Source organism: Rhinopithecus roxellana, chromosome 11 (genome assembly GCF_007565055.1).
Source record: "Rhinopithecus roxellana isolate Shanxi Qingling chromosome 11, ASM756505v1, whole genome shotgun sequence".
Lineage (NCBI taxonomy): Eukaryota > Metazoa > Chordata > Mammalia > Primates > Cercopithecidae > Rhinopithecus > Rhinopithecus roxellana.
In genome coordinates, this window is record NC_044559.1 from 88,172,642 (window position 1) to 88,196,689 (window position 24,048).

A 24,048-nucleotide genomic window follows, 5' to 3' on the forward strand; every position below is an offset into this window, starting at 1 on the left:
CAGACAGGTAAAAGCTGGCAACAGTTCATTTTGATTTCTTTATAGATTGGTGAGTTTGAACATTGTTTTCTGTTTTTATGGAACATTTGTATTTCTTCTGTAAGTGGACTTTTATTAGTGTGTTACATTCCTTTTTGTTATAAGTAATAGGAAACTAGATGCTTTCATAGTCTGTAGGTGTGACGATTGGACCTTCACGCTCATGGGTGAGATGCGCCTCTCTCCAGCCTTGTTAGGATCTTGGGACATGATCCATCTAACATGAAAAGAAAAACGAAAAATTTTTTAAATAAAGGCGAAAAATTAAGGAATAGGAAATCACTGACTAGCTTAAACAGAAACATGACATTTGCTGGAAGAATACTGGTTACTTTTTGGAATCTAAAGTGGAGGTGAACAGCTAAGCCCCAGGAGGAAGGAGAGCCTGGCCAGCCCTTAGGCCTCAGCAGCCAGGGACTGGTGAACATTTTCTGTGTGATTCAGCTCCACACTCCCAGATACTGTTTTGTTTTGTTTTGTTTTTTGTTTGAGGCGGAGTTTCACTTTTGTTGTCCAGGCTGGAGTGCAATGGTGTGATCTTGACTCACTGCAACCTCTACTTCCCAGGTTCAAGTGATTTTCCTGCTTCAGCCTCCTGAGTAGCTAGAATTACAGGCACAGGCCACCCTATCTGGCTAAGTTTTTGTATTTTTAGTAGAGATGGGGTTTCACCATGTTGGCCAGGGTGGTCTCGAATTCCTGACCTCAGGTGATCCACCTGCCTCAGCCTCACTGGGATTACAGGTTTGAGCCACTGTGCTCAGCCCCAGATTCTTTCTTTCTTAGTTTAAAATTCCAGATGACAGGTTTGGCGCCAGGCAGGATGAGCTTCGGTTAGAGTTCCAGGGTTGCACAGTACAGGTTGGGGTGCTGGGGGCCTACTCCTGTGCTGCATTTCCCTGAGAAAGCTTCATCGGGAGCAGACACATCATGTATCTGCTGTTTCCTTTTTAAATTGGTTTGTTCACTTTTTTTTTTTAATTAATTATTATTATTTTTAAATTTTCCTGCCTCAGCCTCCTGAGTAGCTGGGATTACAGGCAGGCGCCCGCCACCATGCCTGCTAATTTTTTTGTATTTTTTAGTAGAGACAGGGTTTCACTGTGTTGGCCAGGATGGTCTTGATCTCCTGAGCTTATGATCTACCTGCTTCGGCCTCCCAAACTGCGGGGATTACAGGCGTGAGCCACTGTGCCTGGCCAGTTTGTTCACTTTTTAATTGATTTGTAAGAGCTCTTTGCATATTACAGAATAGAACTTTTTGTCATTTGTGTTTAATTTTTTTTTCTTCTTTTTTTGGGACAGGCTCTTGCTCTGTTGCCCAGGCTGGAGTGCAATGGTGCAAAACATAGCTCACTGCAGCCTTGACCTCCTGGGCCAAGCGATGCTCCTGCCTTAGCCTCCCATGTAGGTGGGACCACAACAGGGCCCCACCATTTCTGGCTAGTATTTTAGTTTTTTGTAGAGAAAGGGTCTCACTTTGTTGCCTAGGCTGCTCTCAAAGTCCTGGCCTCAAGTGATCGGCCTGCCTCGGCTTCCTAAAGTGTTGGGATGACAGGTGTGAGCCACCATGCCCGCCTAAATAGTTTTATTCTAACCATTATGCTGCCTTTTGCCACGTGGAAGTTTCATAGTTGTAGCTAATCATATCTGCCGTATTTTCCTTTGTGGCTTCTAGATTTTTTGCCATGCTTAAAAAGACTTTCTTCCCCAAGATGATAAGCTACTCACCCATATTTCCTTCTAGTATTTTTGTCATTTATCCTTTATGTTTAAATTTTCTATACATGGAGGCTGGGTGCAGTGGCTCATGCCTGTAATCCCTACACTTTGGGAGGCCAAGAGGGGCAGATCACTTGAGGTCAGGAATTCGAGACCAGTCTGGCCGATGTAGTGAAACCCTATCTCTACTGAAAATACAGAAATGAGCTGGGCATGGTGGCTCACGACTGTAATCTCAGGTACTCGGGAGGCTGATGCAGGAGAATTGCTTGAATCCGGAGGTGGAGGTTGCAGTGAGCCAAGATCGTGCCATTGCACTCCAGCCTGGGTGACAACGAGACTCTGTCTAAAAAAGAAAGACAAAGAATTTCTATACATGTAGCATTTACTTTGATGTAAGGCATGAGGCAAGGAATCTAGGTTTAATTTCCTAAAAATGGCCAATTTTTTTGCCAAGGTCCATTCTTTTTTTCTCTACTGATTTGAAATGCCATATTTCCTATATCAGATATTTATTAAAGCTTGATTAAATTAATTCTGGAGCTATTTTGCAATAATAAATTTTGGTGATTTAAGAAGTCTATCTAATGTCTGTTTTCTTTTCTTTTTTTTTCTTTTTTTGAGTCAGAGTCTCCCTCTATCGCCCAGGCTGGAGTGCAGTGGTGTGATCTCAGCTCACTGCAATCTGTGCCTCCCAGGTTCAAGCGAGTCTTCTGCCTCAGCTTCCCGAGTAGTTGGGACTACAGGCGTGTGCCACCATGCCTGGCTAACTTTCGTATTTTTAGTAGAGAAGGGGTTTTACTATATTGGCCAGGCTGGTCTCAAACTCCTGACCTCGTGATCTGCCTGCCTCGGCCTCCCAAAGTGCTGTGATTACAGGCATGAGCCACTGTGCCCGGCCTGTTTTTTGAGATGAAGTCTCACTTTGTCGCCAGGTTGGAGTGCAGTGGTGTGATCTCGGCTCACTGCAACCTCTGACTCCTCGGTTCAAGGGAATCTCCTGTCTCAGCCTCCTGAGTAGCTGGGACTACAGGCGCACGCCACCACACCTGGCTAATTTTTGTATTTTTAGTAGAGGTGGGGTTTCATCATGTTGGCCAGGATGGTCTTGATCTCCTGACCTCAGGTGATCCGCTGGCCTCGGCCTCCCAAAGTGCTGGGATTACAGGTGTGAGCCACGACGCCTGGCCAATAAATCCATCTAATGTCTTAAACACTAAAACCTGTTTTTATTTTTTTACTATTGAGGAAGTATCTGAGATGACATAAAAAATCCCCCTTAAGGTGGAATATTTTCTGACATGAAGGCTACCTTTTCAGCATTTATGAAAACAGGATTGAAGGGAGTGATGTGACAGAGTGGCCCAGGAAAAGTCTCGGCAGTGTAGGATTACTTAATTCCATACCTTCCTTACACAATTGGCATATTTGATTTTCTTATTTCTCACTATAAATTCTTTTTTTTTTGGTTTGTTTTTGAGATGGGAGTCTCACTCTGTTGCCCAGGCTGGAGTGCAGTGGTGCAATCTCGGCTTACTGCAACTTCTACCTTCCAGGTTCAAGCAATTCTCCTGCCTCAGACTCCTGAGTAGCTGAGGTTACAGGTGCCCGCCACCACACCTGGCTAATTTCTGTATTTTTAGTAGAGATAGGGTTTCACCTTGTTGGCCAGTTGCTCTGGAACTCCTGATCTCAAGTGATCCACACACCTCGGTCTCCCAAAGTGCGGGGACTGCAGGCATGAGCCACTGCGCCAAGCCTATAGTACTTTTTATTCAGGGCATTGTTGCAGGATTGTGTTAATAAATGAGAACTTTTCTTAGCAATTAATGTTTAAGAAATGAAAATTTGCTTGTTAAAATTTACATGTGTGTTTCAGTTGAGGTAATTAGGGAGTGGGACACCCGTAAATCCGTTTGTATCGTGTACAATAAACATTGCACACTTCTCTCCCCTTCCTCTCCAGGAACTTTAATGGAATTGGGTATCTCCCCAATTGTAACATCTGGTTTGATTATGCAGTTGTTAGCTGGAGCCAAAATCATTGAAGTGGGAGATACACCGAAAGATAGAGCTTTATTCAATGGAGCCCAGAAACGTGAGCATTAACGCAGTTCAAGAGCGTTTTCCAAGTTTGAGACTGCTTGTGGTAAAGATGTTTTCTCGGGCTTTCCTTGTTGTTGGTGGTAAGCGTGCTCTCCTTTCCCCCACTTCTCGTCAGTGTTTGGTATGATCATTACCATCGGGCAAGCCATTGTGTATGTCATGACGGGGATGTACGGGGACCCTGCGGAAATGGGTGCCGGGATCTGTCTCCTTATCATTATTCAGGTAAGAAATCCTGTATTTTCCTATGCAGATAACAAAACAGTTTGATTCCTTTTTTCTTTTCTAACAGTTCTTTAGGTGATTGACTTGTTCATTTTTTTACCGTTGAATTATTTGATTATAGTATCTTGATCACTGAAGTGATATGTGTACATTTTAAAAAAAATCTTCTATGACCATGATGTGTTCAAATTGTGTTGATGTGAAAAATTCAAATTTATTCTAAGAGCTCCATAACTGCACAATACCAAGAATTATGGATCAACTGTATTGATTCTTGAGATGCACATTTGTCACATTGTGATGTCTCTGGAATCAGGATGTTTCTGTACAGTAAATAGTGCAGTCCGCCAGGAGACTTGCAGTCCGCCAGGAGACAGTGAGTGGTGTTGTCACTGCCCGCGCGTATGTCAGCTTGTTCACGTCGTCCTGATGTTAGTTGGCTGAGTGCGTTCTTACAGAACGGCTGTTTGAGTTCAGTTGCTGTCTAAAGGTGTTCAGAAAATCTGCTGTGATTTGTTATTGAAATGAAGGTTATTGTTTAAATATAGAAGGGCAAACTAGATGACAAATATCTACCTCGAGGTCTAAAATACCTTTTTGTAAGTAGAAAATTAAAATTCGTTGTAATAAGGTATTGTGTCACAAGTTAATTGGCAGTATTCTTTTCTTAGTAGTACACAAAATAATGTTTTAAATGGTAATATCTTAGAGTCAGTGAAACACTATTTATACACACATAAATATGTTCTATGGGTTTTTTAAATGGATGCTTGGGAATGGAATTTTTTTTTTTCTTTCTTTTTTTTTTTGGTGAGATGGAGTCTTGCTCTGTCGCCCAGGCTGGAGTGCAGTGGCATGATCTCAGCTCACTGCAAGCTCCGCCTCCCGGGTTCACACCATTCTCCTGCCTCGCCCTCCCCAGTAGTTGGGACTACAGGTGACCACCACCACGCCCGGCTAATTTTGTGTGTTTGTGTGTGTGTGTGTGTATTTTTAGTAGAGACAGGGTTTCACCGTGTTAAGCAGGATGGTCTTGATCTCCTGACCTCGTGATCCGCCCGCCTCGGCCTCCCAAAGTGCTGGGATTACAGGCGTGAGCCACTTGCGAATGAAATTTTTAAAGGTCAACATAATTATCAGTGTCCTAAGTATCTTTTTTTTTTTTTTTTTTTTTTTTGAGATTTAGTATCACTCTGTTGCCCGGGCTAGAGTGTAGTGGCACGATCTCAGCTCACTGCAACCTCCGTCTCCTCTCCCGTGTTCAAGCAATTCTCCTGCCTCAGCCTCCTGAGTAGCTGGGATTACAGGTGCCAACGACCACGCCCAGCTAATTTTTTGTATTTTTGGTAGAGATGGGGTTTCACCATTTGGCCAGGCTGGTCTTGAACTCCTGACCTCGTGATTTGCCCACCTCAGCCTCCCAATGTGCTGGGATTACAGACGTGAGCCACCACGCCCAGCCCTAAGTATCTTAAAGTATGTTAAGTTTAGAAGATATTTTTCTGTTGTACAATCCTTAAAAACCATTTAGATAAATTACCCAAGAACAGATTGTACGTAAGTTATCTTTCTTGTGTTTTGAAAAGAAGTTTGTTTAAGTTAATAAACAGTGGGTATCTGAGGCCGGGCACGGTGGCTCATGTCTGTAATCCCAGCACTTTGGGAGGCCGATAGGGGCAGATCACGAGGTCAGGAGATCGAGACCATCCTGGCTAACATGGTGAAAACCCGTCTCTACTAAAAATACAAAAAAATTAGCTGGTGTAGTGGCGGGTGCCTGTCGTCCCAGCTACTCGGGAGGCTGAGGCAGGAGAATGGCATGAACCCGGGAGGCGGAGCTTGCAGTGAGCCGAGATCGCGCCACGGCACTCCAGCCTGGACAACTGAGTGAGACTCTGTCTCCAAAAAAAAGAAAAAAGTGGGTATCTGGAGTCCTGATTTTCTTGGAAATGCCTCCTCTTTTTCACTTTATGGAATTCAGATTAGTTTAGGAAATTTTTTCTTTTTTTTTGAGACAGAGTCTCGCTGTGTCGCCAGGCTGAAGTACAGTGAGTGGCCTGATCTCGGCCCACTGCAACCTCCCCTTCCTGGGTTCAAGCGATTCTCCTCCCTCAGTGTCCTGTGTAGCTGGGACTACAGGTGCCACCACGCCTGGCTAATTTTTCTATTTTTAGTAGAGATGAGATTTTACCGTGTTGGCTAGGATGGTCTCGGTCTCTTGACCTCGTGATCCGCCTGCCTTGGCCTCCCAAAGTGCTGGGCTTACATGTGTGAGCCACCGTGCCCAGCCAGGAATTTTTTTTCTATCAGTTCAAAAGATCAAGATCAAGCAAAATAATCTCAAGTACCAGTTTATTAGTATATACATTGAGAGAAGTCTGACTGTCTCAGACTGGGGTGGTTGAGCATCCTGTTTTTTTGTTTCTGTTTTTGAGATGGAGTTTCACTCTTGTTGCCCAGGCTGGAGTGCAGTGGCGCGATCTTGGCTCACTGCAACCTCCACCTCCTGGGTTCGAGCGATTCTCCTGCCTCAGCCTCCTGAGTAGCTGGGATTACGGGCATGCACCACCAGGCCCGGCTAATTTTGTATTTTTTAAGTAGAGACAGGGTTTCTCCATGTTGGTCAGGCTGGTCTTGAACTCCCGACCTCAGGTGATCCACCCGCCTCACCCTTCCAAAGTGCTGGGATTGCAGAGCATTCTGTTTTTTAAATTAGAAACGTTATGTAGGAAGCAAAATATAAGATTATTTAATGAGTGTAATTTATATCCACGAAAGTTATACTGTTCAAGAATTTCTTTAGCATTAACAATAAACTGACTTTTCTAATGAGATGGAACTGTTTTGTCATTTGACTAGGGCAGGAATTTTTTTTTTTTTTTGGAGACGGAGTCCTGCTGTGTCTTCCACACTGGAGTGCAATGGTGCAGTCGCGGCTCACTGCACCCTCTGCCTCCCAGGTTCAAGCAGTTCTGCCTCAGCCTCCCAAGTAGCTGGGATTACAGGGGCCTGCCACCATATTGAGCTAGTTTTGTATTTTTAGTAGAGACGGGGTTTTGCCATGTTGGCCAGGCTGGTCTTGAGCTCCTGACCTCAGGTGATCCACCTGCCTCGGCCTTCCGAAATGCTGGGATTACAGGCGTGAGCTACCACGCCTGGTCTAGGACAGGAATTTTTAATGAATGATCAAGTTCTTTGGAAGCTTTCTGATTCCCAGTGTGTTCTCATTTGGTAGAAGATACGTTTTCTTAAAGAATAACTGTCAGGTGTGGTGGCTCACACCTGTAATCCCAGCACTTTGGGAGGCCGAGGCAGGTGGATCACGAGGTCAGGAGGTCGAGACCATCGTGTCCAACATGGTGAAACCTTGTCTCTACTAAAAATACAAAAATCAGCTAGGTGTGGTGGTACATGCCTGTAATCTCAGCTACTCAGGAGGCTGAGGCAGAACCTAGGAGGCAGAGGTGGCAGTGAGCTGAGATTGTGCCACTGCACTCCAGCCTGGCAACAGAGCCAGACTCCGTCTCAAAAAATAAAATAAAATAACGCCACCAAAATTGGCCAGGCATGGCAGTGCATGCCTGTAATCCATCTACTAGGGAGGCTGAGGCAGGAGAATTGCTTGAACCTGGGAGTTGGAGGTTGCAGTGTGCCGAGGTCACACCACTGCTCTCCAGTCTGGGCAACAGAGTGAGATCTGTCTCTAAAAAATAAAAAAGATTAACTTTGTCTTTATTTCTCCATTTACAAATCACCTGATTGGCAAATTTACAGCCCTTGGGAATTAGGGAAAGAGGCGCATTGGGTGGGGAGAGAAGACACTCTGGAGTCTGATTTTAGGACCTTTCAGTGCTTGGGGTTTCTCTTCATATGCTTTAGACATCGTTGAGGGTATGGACAGGCCAATTGTTGCCTTCAGTTTTATTTCTTTATAGCACTTTATTTATGCAATCCAGAGTTTAGAATAGTCTTGATTTTTAAAAGACACTTAGAACTGGCATGTAGCTTGTAGAACATTATGCATCAAGAAAATGTCTCTGGTATCTTACCTAAGGATATATTCCGATTCCTGAGGAATCTCCACTGAGTGATTCTCAGCTAGCTAGCTATAGGATTGACTTCTTACGGAGTCAGTTATGGATTTAAATTGATATGAAATAGTGAAGCTATTTTGATGTTTATTTTCGGTAGTCAGAAATCAGAAATTGTTACAGTCCAAGAATGAAACAAGTGAAGTGGATGTACACTACTCATTTACATGAATTCTGATATGCAAATATGTGTGTTACGGTGAATTCTGTGTTCATGTGGAAAGAGATGTGTGACGTTTGATTATAGGTGGGCAGTGACCAATTTGTGGCTTTTCAAGGCATTGCTAAGATTGAAAATATGTGGATACACTGAAGAGCTATGATTGGATCAGTGTGTTTCACCCAGAAACGTAGGTTTTGAAAACTGTTTGCATGCCGTTGTGGAAGGTATTTCTCACCTTATTTGTTCATGTTTTCATTCACATGGTTAGTGTTTTTCAGCTAGTGAGTTTAGAAATCTAAATAGCAGGTCTTGATTAAATAAAAATTTTAAAAAACTATTAGAGAATATCAGTGTGCATGGCATGTAATAAAGGTAAGTGTGTTTTGACATACTTAAAAGGTAGTTTGACAAAACTAAGTTGTGTGTAGGTGCCATGCAGGGTTAAAATGTTAAGTGCCATGTTTATACCAGCTCATCATACATGTCGTCCATTCCCCTGTGCACATGCGGTTAGGGTTCAGGTCCCATCACTGTAGACACTGCTGCCACTTCCTGGGTTCCTATCCCTTTTCACAGGCATTCATGATATGTACTGTCTTTTATTCCCTTAATTATAGGAACTGTCTCATTTCTTTATAATTTCTTCTTCCCTTTGGAAAAACCCGAGTTTAATTTTCACAGGACAGATATGAATGACTGTGTTGTCCAGTGGTCCCTGTTCTGAACAGGGGTCTGGAGAACGAGTTGTTTCAGAGCTGCTGTTTACAGGACAGATATGAATGACTCTGTAGTCCGATGGTCCCTGTTCTGATCAGGGGTCTGGAGAACGAGTGGTTTCAGAGCTGCTGTGGGACTCTGGAGAGCTCATTTCTCAGACAGGCCCATCACGACGCTGTCTGGTGGCTGATGTTCATGGACAGCTGTTATTTCCTGCATAGGATGGGTTTCTCGATTTATGAGGGGGAGTATCTGTTCACTCATGACATGATTGTGGTTAAATAGAATCGGTAGTAAGTCCTAACCTCTACATTATTTTGTCAAAATGTCAAACTTGGTTTTCAAGCAGTAAAGGATTAGCATGATCTCTCTTAGAAGTTTGGAGAATCGTACCCTTTCTCCTGTCCATTGAAACTCAGACTAAAAGACTGTAAATAGACAAGTTAGGCTCTGTCCAACTACTGAAATGGCAGTTAAGGAAAAAACAACACTGTGTAAGGTAAGCATGTCTAAAAGGGTCTCATGTGGTTAGTTTGGTCACTCTTCCAGCAGGTGATATTGGATAAAGTGGGTACAATGAGGGTGGGCGGCTTGAGAACTGGGAGGAATGGAAGTGACTTCCTCACTTCTGCCGGAGGGTGTCTTTAAAGTGGGGACCTGTGTGAGGTTGGGGGCATGGAAGCATGTTTTCTTCCTGTCTTGATTAGGTTATTCCAGTGCAGGGAAGGGGTCAGATGACTGAGGAGGTCGCTTGGAAGGCTAGGGATTGTTTTCATTAATGCTTTTACAGGGGTGGCTTCTCCAAGAAGCCAGTTCAGAATTTTCAGTATCCCATAAATTAAAGTTAGTGTGCTTTCATTTTTAAAACATTATGAGCTTAACCTTAACTGTCTTCAAATTTACATTCAATCTTTGTCACTATGTGCCTGGAATGCATTTTTACATTGTTGCTGGAGTACATATTTGAGTACATATTTGTGTTGTAGTTTTTTATTCTGTGCACATTGTATAGAATATACATATATATAATACATATATAATGCTTTTTTCAAAGGATCAGCACAGCCCTTAGACTTACCCTTTGATGGCAGTGTACATTTCCATCTTGCTATTGTACCAGAATTCATCTGACTTTTTACTTCCTTGGAGGTATTTGGGATGTTTTCAGTTTCTTGCTGTCATAAATTCTAGAATACTGTGAGCATTTTTTTGTTTCAGTGTGTTTTTCAAACAGGCTTTATTTAAAGATGGCAAAAGAAACTATTCAGATAAGTGTAAATAGACTTTAAAGTTGAAATGTCTGCTTTATAACGCAACAGTATTTCCAGTCCTCTTACTGTTCTGGATTGGCCTGAGTAAATGAAAGCAGGCCAAAGAGGCAGTTGGTCATCGTAGTGAAATTGCAACGGTCAGGCCTTAATATTCAAAACGCCCCTAGCTTGGAAATAGCCAATGGTGTTGCTCTCCCCCTTTCTTGAGTTTGTTCTTGCTTCTGCTTACTTGCATTTCTTTCCCCACAGTTGTTTGTTGCTGGTTTGATTGTGCTGCTGTTAGATGAGCTGCTACAGAAGGGTTACGGCTTGGGGTCTGGGATTTCCCTCTTTATTGCCACCAACATCTGTGAGACCATTGTCTGGAAGGCCTTTAGTCCCACTACCATTAACACTGGCAGAGGTACATCGCACAGTGACTGCAACTGCACGCGTTTTGCTGGATGTGTGCTGGAAAAAAACCCATCGTGTCGCAGTACATGCCTAGAGCCATTCTGGTTTGCTCTCCTAGGGGATAAGGAATGCGAATTCTTCAAAACTTAATAAGCAGAGATTTGTGGAGTAAGCAACACTACCTCAGAGAGAATAGTATCCAAATTTTAGCCTCTGCTCATTTAAAATTTCAGTGGTTGCAAACAGATTTTTAAAATTTCGTTTGTTAACCTTGCTTAAGGCATTGCTGCAGAAGTCATTTATTTGACTGGTTTCAGCATCTGTAGGGGGATAACAAGGTAGTGGATTTTAGATTTTTCAAATGAAAAGACTTGTTCATTGAATCCACCTGGAGCACTCCTACTTTGCTGCTCTTCTAATTGGCTTTGTAATAGTACCGAAGTTTTGAAATATTTCATTCTCTCTTTCCCCTTCCTCATCTCCACTTCTAACAGATACTGTCCTAAGTGGTTAATACCTAAACTCTGATCCCAGCCTTAAGAAAATTGTAATGATTATTAATGTTCTTGGTGCAGTAAACTTCAAGGCAGGCTTGATAGAGTGACATCTATCTCTTAATTCTGACATCTCTGCTCTGCTTTGCTGCTTTTTTATTTTTTCTAAAAATACTCTCTTCCTTCCCTAAAGTAAAGGAGAGGCAAATCTCTGTGAATGAAATTTTGCTTTGGCAAATTTTACATTGTATGTTTTCATCAAGAATAGTCTCTTGAGAAAACTTCAGATTTATCCTATAAAAAGATAGATTTGCCTCAGTGATCTAAATATTTGTAGAACCTGCTCACATGGCTATATCATAAAGCAAACATTGGAGAATTCTTTTGACTCATATTTTCTGCTGTATACTGGACTTTCACAGTTATTTGTTTGAGCTTTGGGACAGCTTTGGACAATGAGTCCACAGGTCGTGTCTGTCTTGATTTTACAGGTACTGAGTTCGAGGGCGCAGTCATAGCTCTGTTCCATTTGTTGGCCACCAGGACAGACAAAGTCCGAGCTTTACGGGAGGCTTTTTATCGGCAGAACTTACCCAATCTCATGAACCTCATTGCTACAGTTTTTGTGTTTGCTGTTGTTATATATTTCCAAGTAAGTATAATCTTTTCACCAAAGTAAGTGGGATGTAGATTTTCACTGTGCTCTGGAAGAGAATGCCATCTGACATGCTAGTGTTTGACAAGTCAGAGTTTAAGATCAGGGGAAATACAATTTGGCAATTCGAGTCTCCAGACTCTGATTTTAGGGTGTGAGATATTGGAGTCTCGGTACTTTCTTGGTTTTTGTTTTGACCCATCAGCAGGAAGCAGACTCTCGACACTTGAAAAGGCAGAATGTCTTTGTTAGCATTGTCTTCGCTTTTTTTTTCCTGAGACAGAGTTTTGCTCTTGTTGCCCAGGCTGGAGTGCGGTGGCTTAGCTCACTCCAACCTCCAGCTCCTGGGTTCGAGTGATTCTCCTGCCTCAGCTTCCTGAATAGCTGAGATTACAGGCACGTGCCTGTATGTTTTTTGAGATGGAGTCTTGCTCTGTCGCCAGGCTGGAGTGCAGTGGTGCTATCTCGGCTCACTGCAACCTCCGCCTCCCGAATTCAAGCGATTCCCCTGCCTCCGCTTTCTGAATAGCTGGGACTACAGGTGCCCGCCACCACGCCTGGCTAATTTTTTGTATTTTGGTAGAGATGGGATTTCACCACATTGCCCAGGATGGTCTTGATCTCCTGACCTCAGGATCCGCCTGCCTCGGCCTCCCAAAGTGCTGGGATTACAGGCGTGAGCCCCCGCGCCCGGCCGGCATTGTCTTTTCATCCTCCCCACTGTTCTGTTTTCCCTCTCTGGTCTCTGTTCTTTTCTTAATGTGTCTAGTTCCCCCACTTACTCTTGGTTTCCTTTTTTAGGGATTTCGCGTTGACTTGCCCATTAAATCGGCCCGCTACCGAGGACAGTACAGCAGCTACCCCATCAAACTCTTCTACACCTCCAACATCCCCATCATCCTCCAGTCGGCCTTGGTGTCAAACCTGTATGTTATTTCCCAGATGCTGTCTGTTCGATTTAGTGGCAACTTTTTAGTAAATTTACTAGGACAGTGGGCCGTGAGTATTATGTTTATTTATATTATTTAAAGTTGATTATAATTTGTATTTCATGGTTGTATTTTTAACGGAATGAGGTCGACATTGGAGCATTTGCTATAATATTTTCAGATTCACTTACCTGTATAGCAGAGTTTAGTACCTATCTGGAAGAACTGGTAAGTGTTGCAGAAGTTAGGTTGCCCAAGTGCTTTTTATTATTTTGCTGTCTAGGAAGCACTTTCACATCTCATTTGAATGACCTTTTAAGCTAAAATTGTGGTTGATTTCATAAAAGTAATTTCCTATTTTGTCATCTTATTCCAGTATTGTCTATAATAATGTTTTCTAAAAAATGCTCTTTGCTGTCTGGGTGCAGTGGCTCACTCCCGTAATCCCAGCACTTTGGGAGGCTGAGGTGGGTGGATCACCTGAGGTCAGGAGTTCGAGACCAGCCTGGCCAACATGGTGAAACCCCATCCCTACTAAAAATACAAAAATTAGCCAGGCATGGTGGCAGATGCCTGTAGTCCCAACCATTCAGGAGGCCAAGACAGGAGAATTGCTTGAACCCGGGAGATGGAGGTTGCAGTGAGTCGAGATCATGCTGCTGCAGTCCAGCCTGGGTGACAGAACGAGACTCTGTCTCCAAAAACTAAAAATAAAAAATGCTATTTGTGCTGCTAACATATGAGATACTGGACTCATCCTATCCTTTCCTATCTCCCACCCTGCCTCCAGGCCTCCTCCATTTTTCAAGGTCTGAATGGCAGTAAACCAGCTTGTGATGAGCTGGGCTAGAGACAGGCATGCTGTTAACTAGATGGTAGAGACAGCGGTGCTGCTAGTAATATAATCCTGTACATTCTCATATACATCCCCCTTGTCATAATTTTTTCTAAAGCAATCTAGCCACTTTGTTATTGAAGTGTGAGTTACTGTGGTTTAAATTCTATCACCTAACAAAGGGGCATTTTCCCTCTTAAAATTACAGATTTTAGCCAGGAGTGTTGGTTCTCATCTGTAATCCCAGCACTTCGGGAGACCAAGTAGAGAGGATAGCTTAAAGGCCAGGAGTTGGAGACCTGTCTGGGCAACATAGCGAGACCCCATCTCTACAAAAGAATTTAAAAACTAGCTGGGTACAGTGTTACGTGCCTGTAGTCCTATCTTCTCAGGAGGCTGAGGTGGGAGGATCGCTTGAGCCCAGGAGTTCGAAGCTACAGTGAGCTATGATCATACCACTGCATGCCAGCCTGGGTGACAGAGTGAGACCGTGTCTCAAAAACAACAGAATTTTAAAAGACTAATGTCCTTTATTCTTTGCCACAGTATGTAATTCTAGAATTTACACCCCACCAAAGAATAGTATTTTCTTGTACAGTTATTCTTGCAATATGGTGTTTATTCTGTGCATTTGTCTTCATATACTATCTTTTTCATTATACCTCTGCTTTTTCATTGTACCTTTCTGCTTTGACTGAATGCCATTTAAAGAAATAGCTTTTTTTTTTTTTTTTTTTTTTTTAAGAGAGTAAGACAGTAACTCTTACGTATCAGTTGAAGGGAATAGGATTTCCTTTATTCATAATACTTCTTTTCCATTCATTTAACACAAATGTGACCTGTTGTATTCTGGCTAATGTTACAACAAGGACAGGAAAGTTAGAGACAGGAGTAAGAAGAATGCTGTTTCTCTCTTCCTCAGAATAGTCCAGGAGTAGTTATTACTGTGATGAGAATTTCCTAGTGTTAGTGCTTTGAGTAGTTGGTCCTGTACAAATTGTGTTATGACCTTGAGTAAGCTGCTTCTTAATGAGAGAATTATTGGGAGATAGTGCTTTTGATCTGGGATCAGTGATTCCAGGGGCACAGTAAAGAAAGCATTTGGCAGTCATAAATTCAAGAACCAGGTACTGTAATCATTGCAACTAAAAATTGGTTTCTCACCCCCTATCTGTATACCCCAAAACTTTATTTAATATGAGCTAATAATACTGTTCCTATTTCTATAAGACTTTTTAAGTGTGTAGATAAAAATCCAGTTATTATACTTATTAAAAGATTACTCGTTATAATAACATACAAACCACATAAAGTTTAGGCAGCAAGTTAAAGTCTTATGTCAATATTTTAGTTGATTGCATTAATATTTTCATATGGAAGGATCACTCATAGCGATCTGAATATTCTGACTGGATACTCTCATATCAGAAATTTTCAGATTTTAAGTATAATCAGAGGTCGATTGTAAATGTAATCATATTCCTGTTTTCAGTAATGGAAGATTTTGTAATATATTACAATTTTTAAAAATGACTCATAACATTTTCAGTGTCTTGCATGTAATAGGTGCTCATTGTGTAACTTTGAAGGATTGAAGGTATTAGACAAAAAAGGACATTCTGAAGCTACATTGAATGACTAGCTAGCTGTACATGCCTTGAACTTAAAACACTGTCATTTCTGAGAAGTTTGAAGTGTCATACAAATGTATTCCTAATTAGGTTGACCACTTGTTCTTTGTACCCCTGTTCTGTAGGATGTCAGTGGGGGAGGACCCGCACGTTCTTATCCAGTTGGAGGCCTGTGTTACTATCTTTCTCCTCCCGAGTCCATGGGTGCCATCTTTGAGGATCCCGTCCATGTCGTTGTTTATATCATCTTCATGTTGGGATCATGCGCATTCTTCTCTAAGACATGGATTGAAGTGTCTGGCTCCTCAGCCAAAGATGTAAGTGTTTGGTTTATTTTAAAATAAAACTCTTGGCGATGCATTGTGGCTCACGTCTGTAATCGTAGCACTTTGTGAGGCTGAGGCAGCTGGATCGCTTGAGCTTAGGAGTTTTGAGACCAGCCTGGACAACATGGCAAGACCCCGTCATGACTAAAAAATGCAAAAAAAAAAAAAAAAAAAAAAAGAAATTTAGCCGGGCATGGTGGTGCGTGCCTGTGGTCCCAGCCACTTAGGAGGTTGAGACGGAGCATTAACGCTTGAGTCCAGGAGGTGGAGGTTGTGGTGAGCCAAGATTGCACTACTGCACTCCAGCCTGGGTGACAGAGCGAGATCCTGTCTCAAAAAAATAAAAAAGGCCGGGTGCAGTGGCTCACGCTTGTAATCCCAGCACTTTGGGAGGCCAAGGTGGGCAGATCACAAGGTTAGGAGATCGAGACTATCCTGGCCAACATGGTGAAACCCCTTCTCTACTAAAAATACAAAAATTAGCTGGGTGTGGCGGCACATGCCTGTAATCCTAGCCACTCAGGAGGCTGAGGCAGGAGAATCGCTTGAACCCGGGAGTTGGAAGTTGCAGTGAGCCGAGATTGTGCCACTGAACTCCAGCCTGGTGACAGAGCTAGACTCCATCTCCAAAATAAATGAATACATAGATAAATAAAAAGTTTTTAAAAAGTAAAATAGGCTGGGTGCGGTGGCTCACGCCTGTAATCCCAGCACTTTGGGAGGCTGAGATGGGCAGATCACTAGTTCAGGAGATCAAGACCATCCTGGCTAACACGGTGAAACCCTGTCTCTACTAAAAATACAAAAAATTAGCCCGGCACGGTGGTGGGTGCCTGTAGTCCCAGCTACTTGGGTGGCTGAGGCAGGAGAATGGCATAAACCCGGGAGGCGGAGCTTGCAGTGAGCCGAGATCACGCCACTGCACTCCAGCCTAGGAGACAGCAAGACTCTGTCTCAAAAAAAAAGTAAAAACTTTGTTTTTGGAAAAATTCATATTTAATTGTCAAAATAGTAGTTGATACACTCCTTTATAACTTTAATTTATACATTTTTAATGAGTCAGTGTCACCCCAACGGGCTAAAAGTTGGTTCCCAAAAGGTAAAAATTCTTAGCTGTTACAGTGGTTTGCAACCCTCCTGCAAAACAAAATCTTGTTTGGTAATTGAAGAAGGGTTGAGAAGCACTGGTTTCATATGGTTAACATGGAATGGAGTGGCACTGAAACTTTGGTTTCCTCAGGCTTAATGTGAATAATAGGACAATGTAACTTTCAGGTTATTGTATGTTACTTGTTAGTGTGTGGGAGCACTTCGCATAGAACGTGGTAGATGTAAGCAGTGAAATGTTGGAGTTGGATTTTCAAAGTAGCTTTTCTCTCGGCAGGTAGCTAAACAGCTGAAAGAACAGCAGATGGTAATGAGGGGTCACCGAGATACCTCTATGGTTCACGAGCTTAATAGGTAAGGCCGCTAGATCGACACCTTTATAGGCCTGTTTGTGTTTCAGTCTTTCAGTGATGGCTAAATGTTTTTCTTTGTTCAAGTTCCTATTTAAAGCCCTTCCATTCAGACAAATGAATCAAAATTTCACACAGAACTTGTTTTCCATGTCAAAACCGACAACTGAATTATTAATTGAAATTGTCTGGCCGGGCGCGGTGGCTCAAGCCTGTAATCCCAGCACTTTGGGAGGCCGAGACGGGCGGATCACGAGGTCAGGAGATCGAGACCATCCTGGCTAACACGGTGAAACCCCGTCTCTACTAAAAAATACAAAAAATTAGCCGGGCGAGGTGGCGGGCGCCTGTAGTCCCAGCTACTCCGGAGGCTGAGGCAGGAGAATGGCCTGAACCTGGGAGGCGGAGCTTGCAGTGAGCTGAGATCCGGCCACTGCACTCCAGACCGGGCGACAGAGCGAGACTCCGCCTCAAAAAAAAAAAAAAAAAAAAAAAAAAGAAATTGTGGTCACTGCTCTGCTCATCCCAGTGATAAAATCTTGCAGATCAGTGCTGTTCTCAGCATTGGCTGGCTGCACATAAAATCACCAGAGAACTTTTAAAAAGGATTTCCCAGGAATTGTGGCTTATTTGGTCTGGGGCGAGTTCCAGACATCAGAGTTTCATTTTTTCGGTAACAGCTTTATTGAGATAAAATTCAGATACCATGTAATTCACTCACTCAAAGTATGTTGTTCAGTGTTTTTTAGTATATTCAGACTTGTACATTCCTAAGTTTGATTTTAAACACATTGTCACCACCCAGAAAGAAACCCTGTACCTACTAGCCCACCCGCCCAACCACCAGCCCAGGCAGTCACTTTTAACTTCGTCTCTACAGATGTGCCTCTTCTGCACATTTCATGTAAATGGAATCATATAATGTATGTTATTTTGTAAGTGGCTGCTTTCACTTGGCATCATGTTTTCACAGTCCACGTGCTGAATTCTTTTCATGAATAAGATTCGATTGTAGGCTTTTCCACACTTTATCAGTTGATAGAAATGTGGTTGTTTCCACTTTTTATGAATAATGCTGTTGTGAACATACTTGTACAGATTTTGCGTGGATGTATTCATTTCTCAAGGAGTGGAATTGTTGGGTCACATGGTAACTGACTGTGTTGAACATTTTGAGGAGCTGCTCAGCTGTCTTCCAGGGTGGCTGCTCCAGTCCACATTCCCACCAGCAGTGTATCAGGTTCCACTGCTGCCTGTCCTCGCCAGCACTAGCTCTGGCTTTTTAATTTCAGTCATCCTAGTGGATGTGAAGTGGGGCACAATCACAGCTCACTGCAGCCTCCTCCTCTTGGGCTCAAGCGATCCTCCCCACCTCAGCCTCCAGAGTAGCTTGGGACCACAGGTGTGTGCCACCAGGGCCAGCCAGCTTTTTTTTTTTTTTTTCCTGAGATGGGGTCTCACTTTGTTGCCCAGGCTGGAGTGCAGTGGCACCATCTTGGCTCACTGCAACCTTGACCTCCGGGGTTCAAGCGATTCTCCCGTCTCAGCTCCCGAGTAGCAGGGCTTATAGGCATGCGCCACCACGCTCGGCTACTTTTTGTATTTTTAGTAGAGACAGGGTTTCCTCATGTTGGCCAGGCCAGTCTTGAACTCCTGACCTAATCATCTGCCTGCCTTGGCCTCCCAAAGTGCTGGGATTAGAGGCGTGAGCCACCGTGCCTGGTGGGATCCAGATTCCTTCTTTTGTATGGGGGCATCCAGTTGTCCCAGCACCATTTGTTGAAAAGGCACCAGTATTTTTCCTTAAACTTTTTATTTATTTAGAACACAGACTGCAGAATAGTATGATGGATCTCCAGCTCCAGTTGTCATCATCCTGCTGTTCTTGTTTCACCTCTCATCGCCTTTAATCTTTTTTCAGTATTTTAAATTCCATTTTTAAGTTTTCCAGGTGATTCTACTGTGCAGCCAAGGTTGAATTACTTAAGTGGATTTGCAGAATCTTATGACATAAATTTGTTGATACTTACTCTTCATTCCACAAGAGGGAACGAAAGGTTACTCATTTAAAAATCTTAAACATCTTAATATTTAAATCTGTCCAGGAATCTCATCTCCTGTAAGATCATATATTGTCTTTCTTGGCTGTTGACTGGTTTCTGGAAATTAAGGTCAGAGTCTTTGCCTGGATCAGAGCTCCCGTTCCCATGCCGTGTCCTGCACACCCCTCCATACAGCAGTCTGTTCCGCCTGGAGTTCAGGGAGGCTTTAGACCCAGCTATGGCTGCTGCATCTCGACCTGTTTTCGTCTCTGCTGCTGCCTAACTCGGGGTTCTGTCTCCTAGGTACATCCCCACCGCGGCTGCATTTGGCGGTTTGTGCATCGGCGCCCTGTCGGTGCTGGCCGACTTCCTGGGGGCCATTGGGTCCGGCACTGGAATCCTGCTGGCAGTCACTATTATTTATCAGTATTTTGAAATCTTTGTGAAAGAACAGGCCGAAGTTGGTGGCATGGGTGCTTTGTTTTTCTGAATGTTCAAAGACTTCATTCTGTGCGCGTGAAAGGGAGAATAGCTGGATGGATCGCTTTTGTCAGATGACACTGGTGATTCCCCTTTTCTCCCCTCAGTTTCTTGTTTCAGTGCTAACTGACCCGTCTCTGAAATGGGCACCGAGGAGCTAAGTCTGTGTGCAGCATTAGTACCCGCTGCCTTAAAACTCAAGTTTACATTATTCATTAAAAAAAGTACATCTAGTGTTGCCTGTAATGCTGGAAACCAATGTATCTACCTTGCTGTGTTAAATCATGACAGTGAGATGGTGACATGGATTCGTTTTGCACATAACATTCAAAACACTTAATATTGCCCCCACTTGTTTAAAAATAAATGTAGTTCAAATTGCCACTTTCCAGTATTTTTGAGCTTATTTAATGAGTTCTGGAATATTTATATCTAATCTATATTTTAGATAATTACTTTTTATACTTTTTTAACTCATGGTATCCCTACTCCCCACCCCACCTCATTTTTATTTGTCCCTTCTCAAAGCAGCCACTTAGCCCACATGGCAAAATCAAGTCTCCAGTTATTTCTGTCACTAGAAACAACAGCTTCTAAGGCCTCCTCCGCCTCCTCCTCCCTTCCTAGTGACAGTATCATCGTGCTGTTTGCCTGTATTGGCTATGCCTTCTAACTCTACCAGTCACTTGAGAATACTCTTTCAGGATTCTAGGCCCTGATTCTTTTCTGTTTAAATCCCTAAAGCAAAGACCTAATTCTCAAGCAATGTCTGTAGTTAGTGGGGGTGAACAATGAGTAATTCATGCTAGGAATTTGTGTCTGTTGTTGTACTCACAGCAGCAACATGAGTGTAAACAGTAGACAATAAATTTTATTTAAGAAAACTGATTCAGTTGTGTTGGAAAAAAAATAAATCTGATATTAAACATCTTCTAAGATCATTTGTATAAGTTCAGTGTATTTATAAGAAGTCCACCCTGAGATGCCTATAAAAGTCAAATGTAATTACACTTCAAACTTTAATCCTAAATTATTGACGGACAGTGACCAACTTACGGGTAATCATATATGTGACTAACATTTGGGAGGAAACAGGAAAACAGTGATCTCAAAACAATAACCCAGTCTCCATTTAAAAGCGTAGTTCTTGGTAAATCATTTTGAAAACTATGTGCTTTATTTCCCAAAAGATCAAACTTAATTTTTAAAAGACACCCTTTTCAGAAGTATGGGTTTTCATTGCTGTTTAGTTTCTTAAGTGTAGTATGTCTTATGTAGCTTATGCTTACAAAGCCAAATAATCGCAGGGGCAAGGCAGATAAAGGCAGGCGGGATGTTAACAATGGCTCGGAGAGCATCCGCTGAGGGCCTCAGTTACCATAAAAACATCGACCCAGTGTTATGATGTCCGATTTTTTTTTCCTTAAGAAGGTGGAAATATGGCTTTTAATACATAGGAAACCTTCAGTTTTTTTTTTTTTTTTTTTTTTTGAGACGGAGTCTCGCTCTGTCGCCCAGCCTGGAGTGCAGTGGCCGGTTCTCAGCTCACTGCAAGCTCCGCCTCCCGGGTTTATGCCATTCTCCTGCCTCAGTCTCCGAGTAGCTGGGACTACAGGCGCCCGCCACCTCGCCCGGCTAGTTTTTTTTTTGTATTTTTTAGTAGAGACGGGGTTTCACCGTGTTAGCCAGGATGGTCTCGATCTCCTGACCTCGTGATCCGCCCGTCTCGGCCTCCCAAAGTGCTGGGATTACAGGCTTGAGCCACCGCGCCCGGCGAAACCTTCAGTTTTTAAATGCAGGGCAAATAAACATTTTAAAACAGTGCCAGCCAGACTGCCAGTTCTCAAACAGACTTAATTTCCAAAGCACAACCTTTTCCAAAGCACAACGTTTTCATGTTTATAAAAAATAGAAATGGCATTTAGGGATACATCCTAGGATTTGGCTCTCACTTCTAAGTTGCACTCTTAGGAAGAAGGGAGCGGATAAGGGTGAGCTGCAGAGGTCATGCCCATGGGGAGTGGCTGGGGAGGAACTGGGCTATGTGGAAAGACTGGGCTGCGCCCACCTACAGATAGATGCCTTCTCTCTCCATTTCAATGATAGCCTGTGGCTTTGAGAGCTAAGGAAGAGTTAGAGCTTTGAAGAATCACAATGCCTGTGACTGAAATCGGGATTTAAAAAAGGGTTAGAGGCATATGGGAAGGCTACCATTATAGGAAGTAGTTGGATCTTGATTTTCACATGTATAGGGCTAGACAGCTTCATCTATAAAGTTCTGTATTTCCGTAATTGTTTTATCTTTAGGAAGTCCAGTGTAAAGATCTTAACAGTTTCACTCAGAAAAATATCCTGGGCTCAGACAGTGAGCCTGTGGACACATGGATATACTGTAGCATTCTGGCATTAGCACCCTGATTTTATCTGGAGAGCCCTTTCATATGGTTCTTAGGGCCTGGCTTACCCGCTGGAGCCAGGCTAGAAACATGACTTAGGGCTGGATGGGAATCATCCTGAGACTTCTGTGGGGGCCAGACTGGAAAGTCCTGGAAAATCATGGAGCTGCTGGAGGCCCTAAAAGTCAACACAAAAAGAGCTAAACTCACTCAAGAGGCTAAGAAAATGGCCCAGGAACACTGGTAGAACTGCTGGATGACAGGGTTTCAGGCTGGAATGAAATGGGAACCACATCAATCTGTACTTCTTGCTCTGAAGTACTCTGTATTGGGTTTCACATACTGGCTGATCTTGCTGGTTCTATTCATGGTTTAACATCAAGATATTACTGCCCCAAACCATATCAGTCTTATGGATTTGTTTTCAGAAACTTCAAGTACTCTTTGAGGTAAGGATAGGAAAAAGAGATCCTCAAGTATGTGCAGATGCTTGAGGGATGGCCCTGAATTTTCATTAGTCTCCTAGCCTCGGTGCAGTGAATGGAATCAACCATTTTCCTTACTTAAAATTAGCTGGTTCAGCTTCAGTAAATAGGTGGACTTAAACTAGTTGCGGATTCTACTGAATCCTACCCTAGTTGGATTCAACTACCCTAGATGAATTTTGCATAGTAAAAATTCAATTAGAAGAGACTGAAGAGTCTTTTTTTCATTTTAACGCTGTTTTAAACACCAATGGAGTACACGGTTATTTGCATGCCCAGCTCTAGAATTTTACAGTGGGGGTTGAGAGTGGAAATAGTTGACCTAATTGGGAACTCAGGTCTGTTTTCCTGTACAAATATCCCTGTCTACCAGACTAGACTAGAAAAGTAATTGAGCTGTAGTTAACTGCTGTTGAGCTTTAAAAAACTGGAGTAAACGTACTTGCATTTATTTTCTTTTTTGTTAATTTTAGCTGGAGTTATTTAAATGAGGGTCACAACCTACCTGTAATTGCAATTCCATACCACCACCACATCTGTTCTGTGCTTTTATTTTAGGAAAAAGCTAATGGCAAATCTACATGGAACTAAGTTGAATACAAAGTCTTAGTGAAGAAGGCCTGGTGGTCTTGCTTACAAAAATGGCCCGTGTCATATTTGGCCTTAAAATTTCAAGAAGGGCACTTCAAATGGCTTCGCATTGGCATGTTTCAGCGCTAGAGCGTAGGAATAGACCCTGGCGTCCACTGTAAGATGTTCTTCAGCTACCAGAGCTATGGAAAGCAAAGAAAACAACTTAGATCATGCCATTAAGGAAGGACAAAACATCTTATTCAATCAATATTTGCGGAGCAAGTACTATATGCCAGTTCCTATGCTAGATGCTGGTGATACATTTTTTTTTTTTTTTTTGGCCTAGAAGGATCTTAAAGACTAAAGACTATAAAGGCAAGATTACATTCCTAGCATGAGACAAGAACATCAGGGATAATGATTTTATGTGTTAAAACAGTAAAGTTGGAAGTGTATAGAGCCAATCACTATACCTCATTTATAGCTGGGGTAGGGCTTTGCTATTCTGAAACTAGATGGTGATGATTATGTAGGATCTTAGGGATTCCGTCTTTTCTGCTGCTAGGGGGTATGTATTTTCCCCTGGCAAGTTAAACTGTGTGCATGTTAGGACTGGAGATACACTACCAAGAATGAGGTCTCAGGACCTTATTACCACAGGCTTTCGTTAAAATTTCTGTTTCACTCAGATGGAGGTTGCCAGATGTAAAATCAGCCTCTTGTTTTCCTAGCCGCTTGTTTGGGAACAAGCTTGGGAACATTTGCAGGCAGGGAGCATGTCCTACTCACCTGGGCATAGCAGGTGCTTAGTAACTGGCAGATGCTACTCTGTGGCAAACTGATCTTTTTTTTAATTATTATTTATTTTTTATATTTTTGAGATGGAGTCTCGCTTTGTCACCAGGATGCAGTACAGTGCCACGATCTTGGCTCACTGCAACCTGCGCCTCCCGGGTTCAAGCGATTCTCCTGCCTCAGTCTCCTGAGTAGCTGGGATTACCAGCATGCACTACCATGC

The 24,048-nt window shown here is 42.8% G+C and overlaps 2 protein-coding genes and 1 non-coding gene across 7 annotated transcripts in view; 2 read left to right on the forward strand and 1 right to left on the reverse strand.

Annotated features, from left to right (window-relative positions):
* SEC61A2 (SEC61 translocon alpha 2 subunit) overlaps positions 1–20,502 on the forward strand; it is a 41,388-nt gene extending 20,886 nt beyond the window's left edge. The window contains exons 5-12 of the mRNA XM_030941463.1: positions 3,728–3,859; positions 3,983–4,092; positions 10,584–10,737; positions 11,713–11,873; positions 12,678–12,875; positions 15,397–15,588; positions 16,982–17,058; positions 19,400–20,502. Coding sequence (XP_030797323.1) covers positions 3,728–3,859; positions 3,983–4,092; positions 10,584–10,737; positions 11,713–11,873; positions 12,678–12,875; positions 15,397–15,588; positions 16,982–17,058; positions 19,400–19,586 — 1,211 coding nt within the window. The 3' untranslated portion in view covers positions 19,587–20,502. The remainder of the gene's footprint in view (positions 1–3,727; positions 3,860–3,982; positions 4,093–10,583; positions 10,738–11,712; positions 11,874–12,677; positions 12,876–15,396; positions 15,589–16,981; positions 17,059–19,399) is intronic.
* LOC115900611 lies at positions 159–262 on the forward strand. The gene has a single exon (XR_004060280.1). It is a non-coding gene; the product is annotated as a small nucleolar RNA U13 (small nucleolar RNA).
* Positions 20,428–24,048, reverse strand: part of NUDT5 (nudix hydrolase 5) — a 31,066-nt gene continuing 27,445 nt past the window's right edge. For 4 of the 5 annotated variants that reach the window (XM_030941464.1, XM_030941465.1, XM_010366568.2 and 1 more), the window contains one exon: positions 22,993–23,230. In XM_030941464.1, coding sequence (XP_030797324.1) covers positions 23,121–23,230 — 110 coding nt within the window. In that variant the 3' untranslated portion in view covers positions 22,993–23,120. Of the gene's footprint in view, positions 21,039–21,356; positions 23,231–24,048 lie in introns of those variants that run through there. The other variant, XR_004060167.1, reaches the window with a different exon arrangement.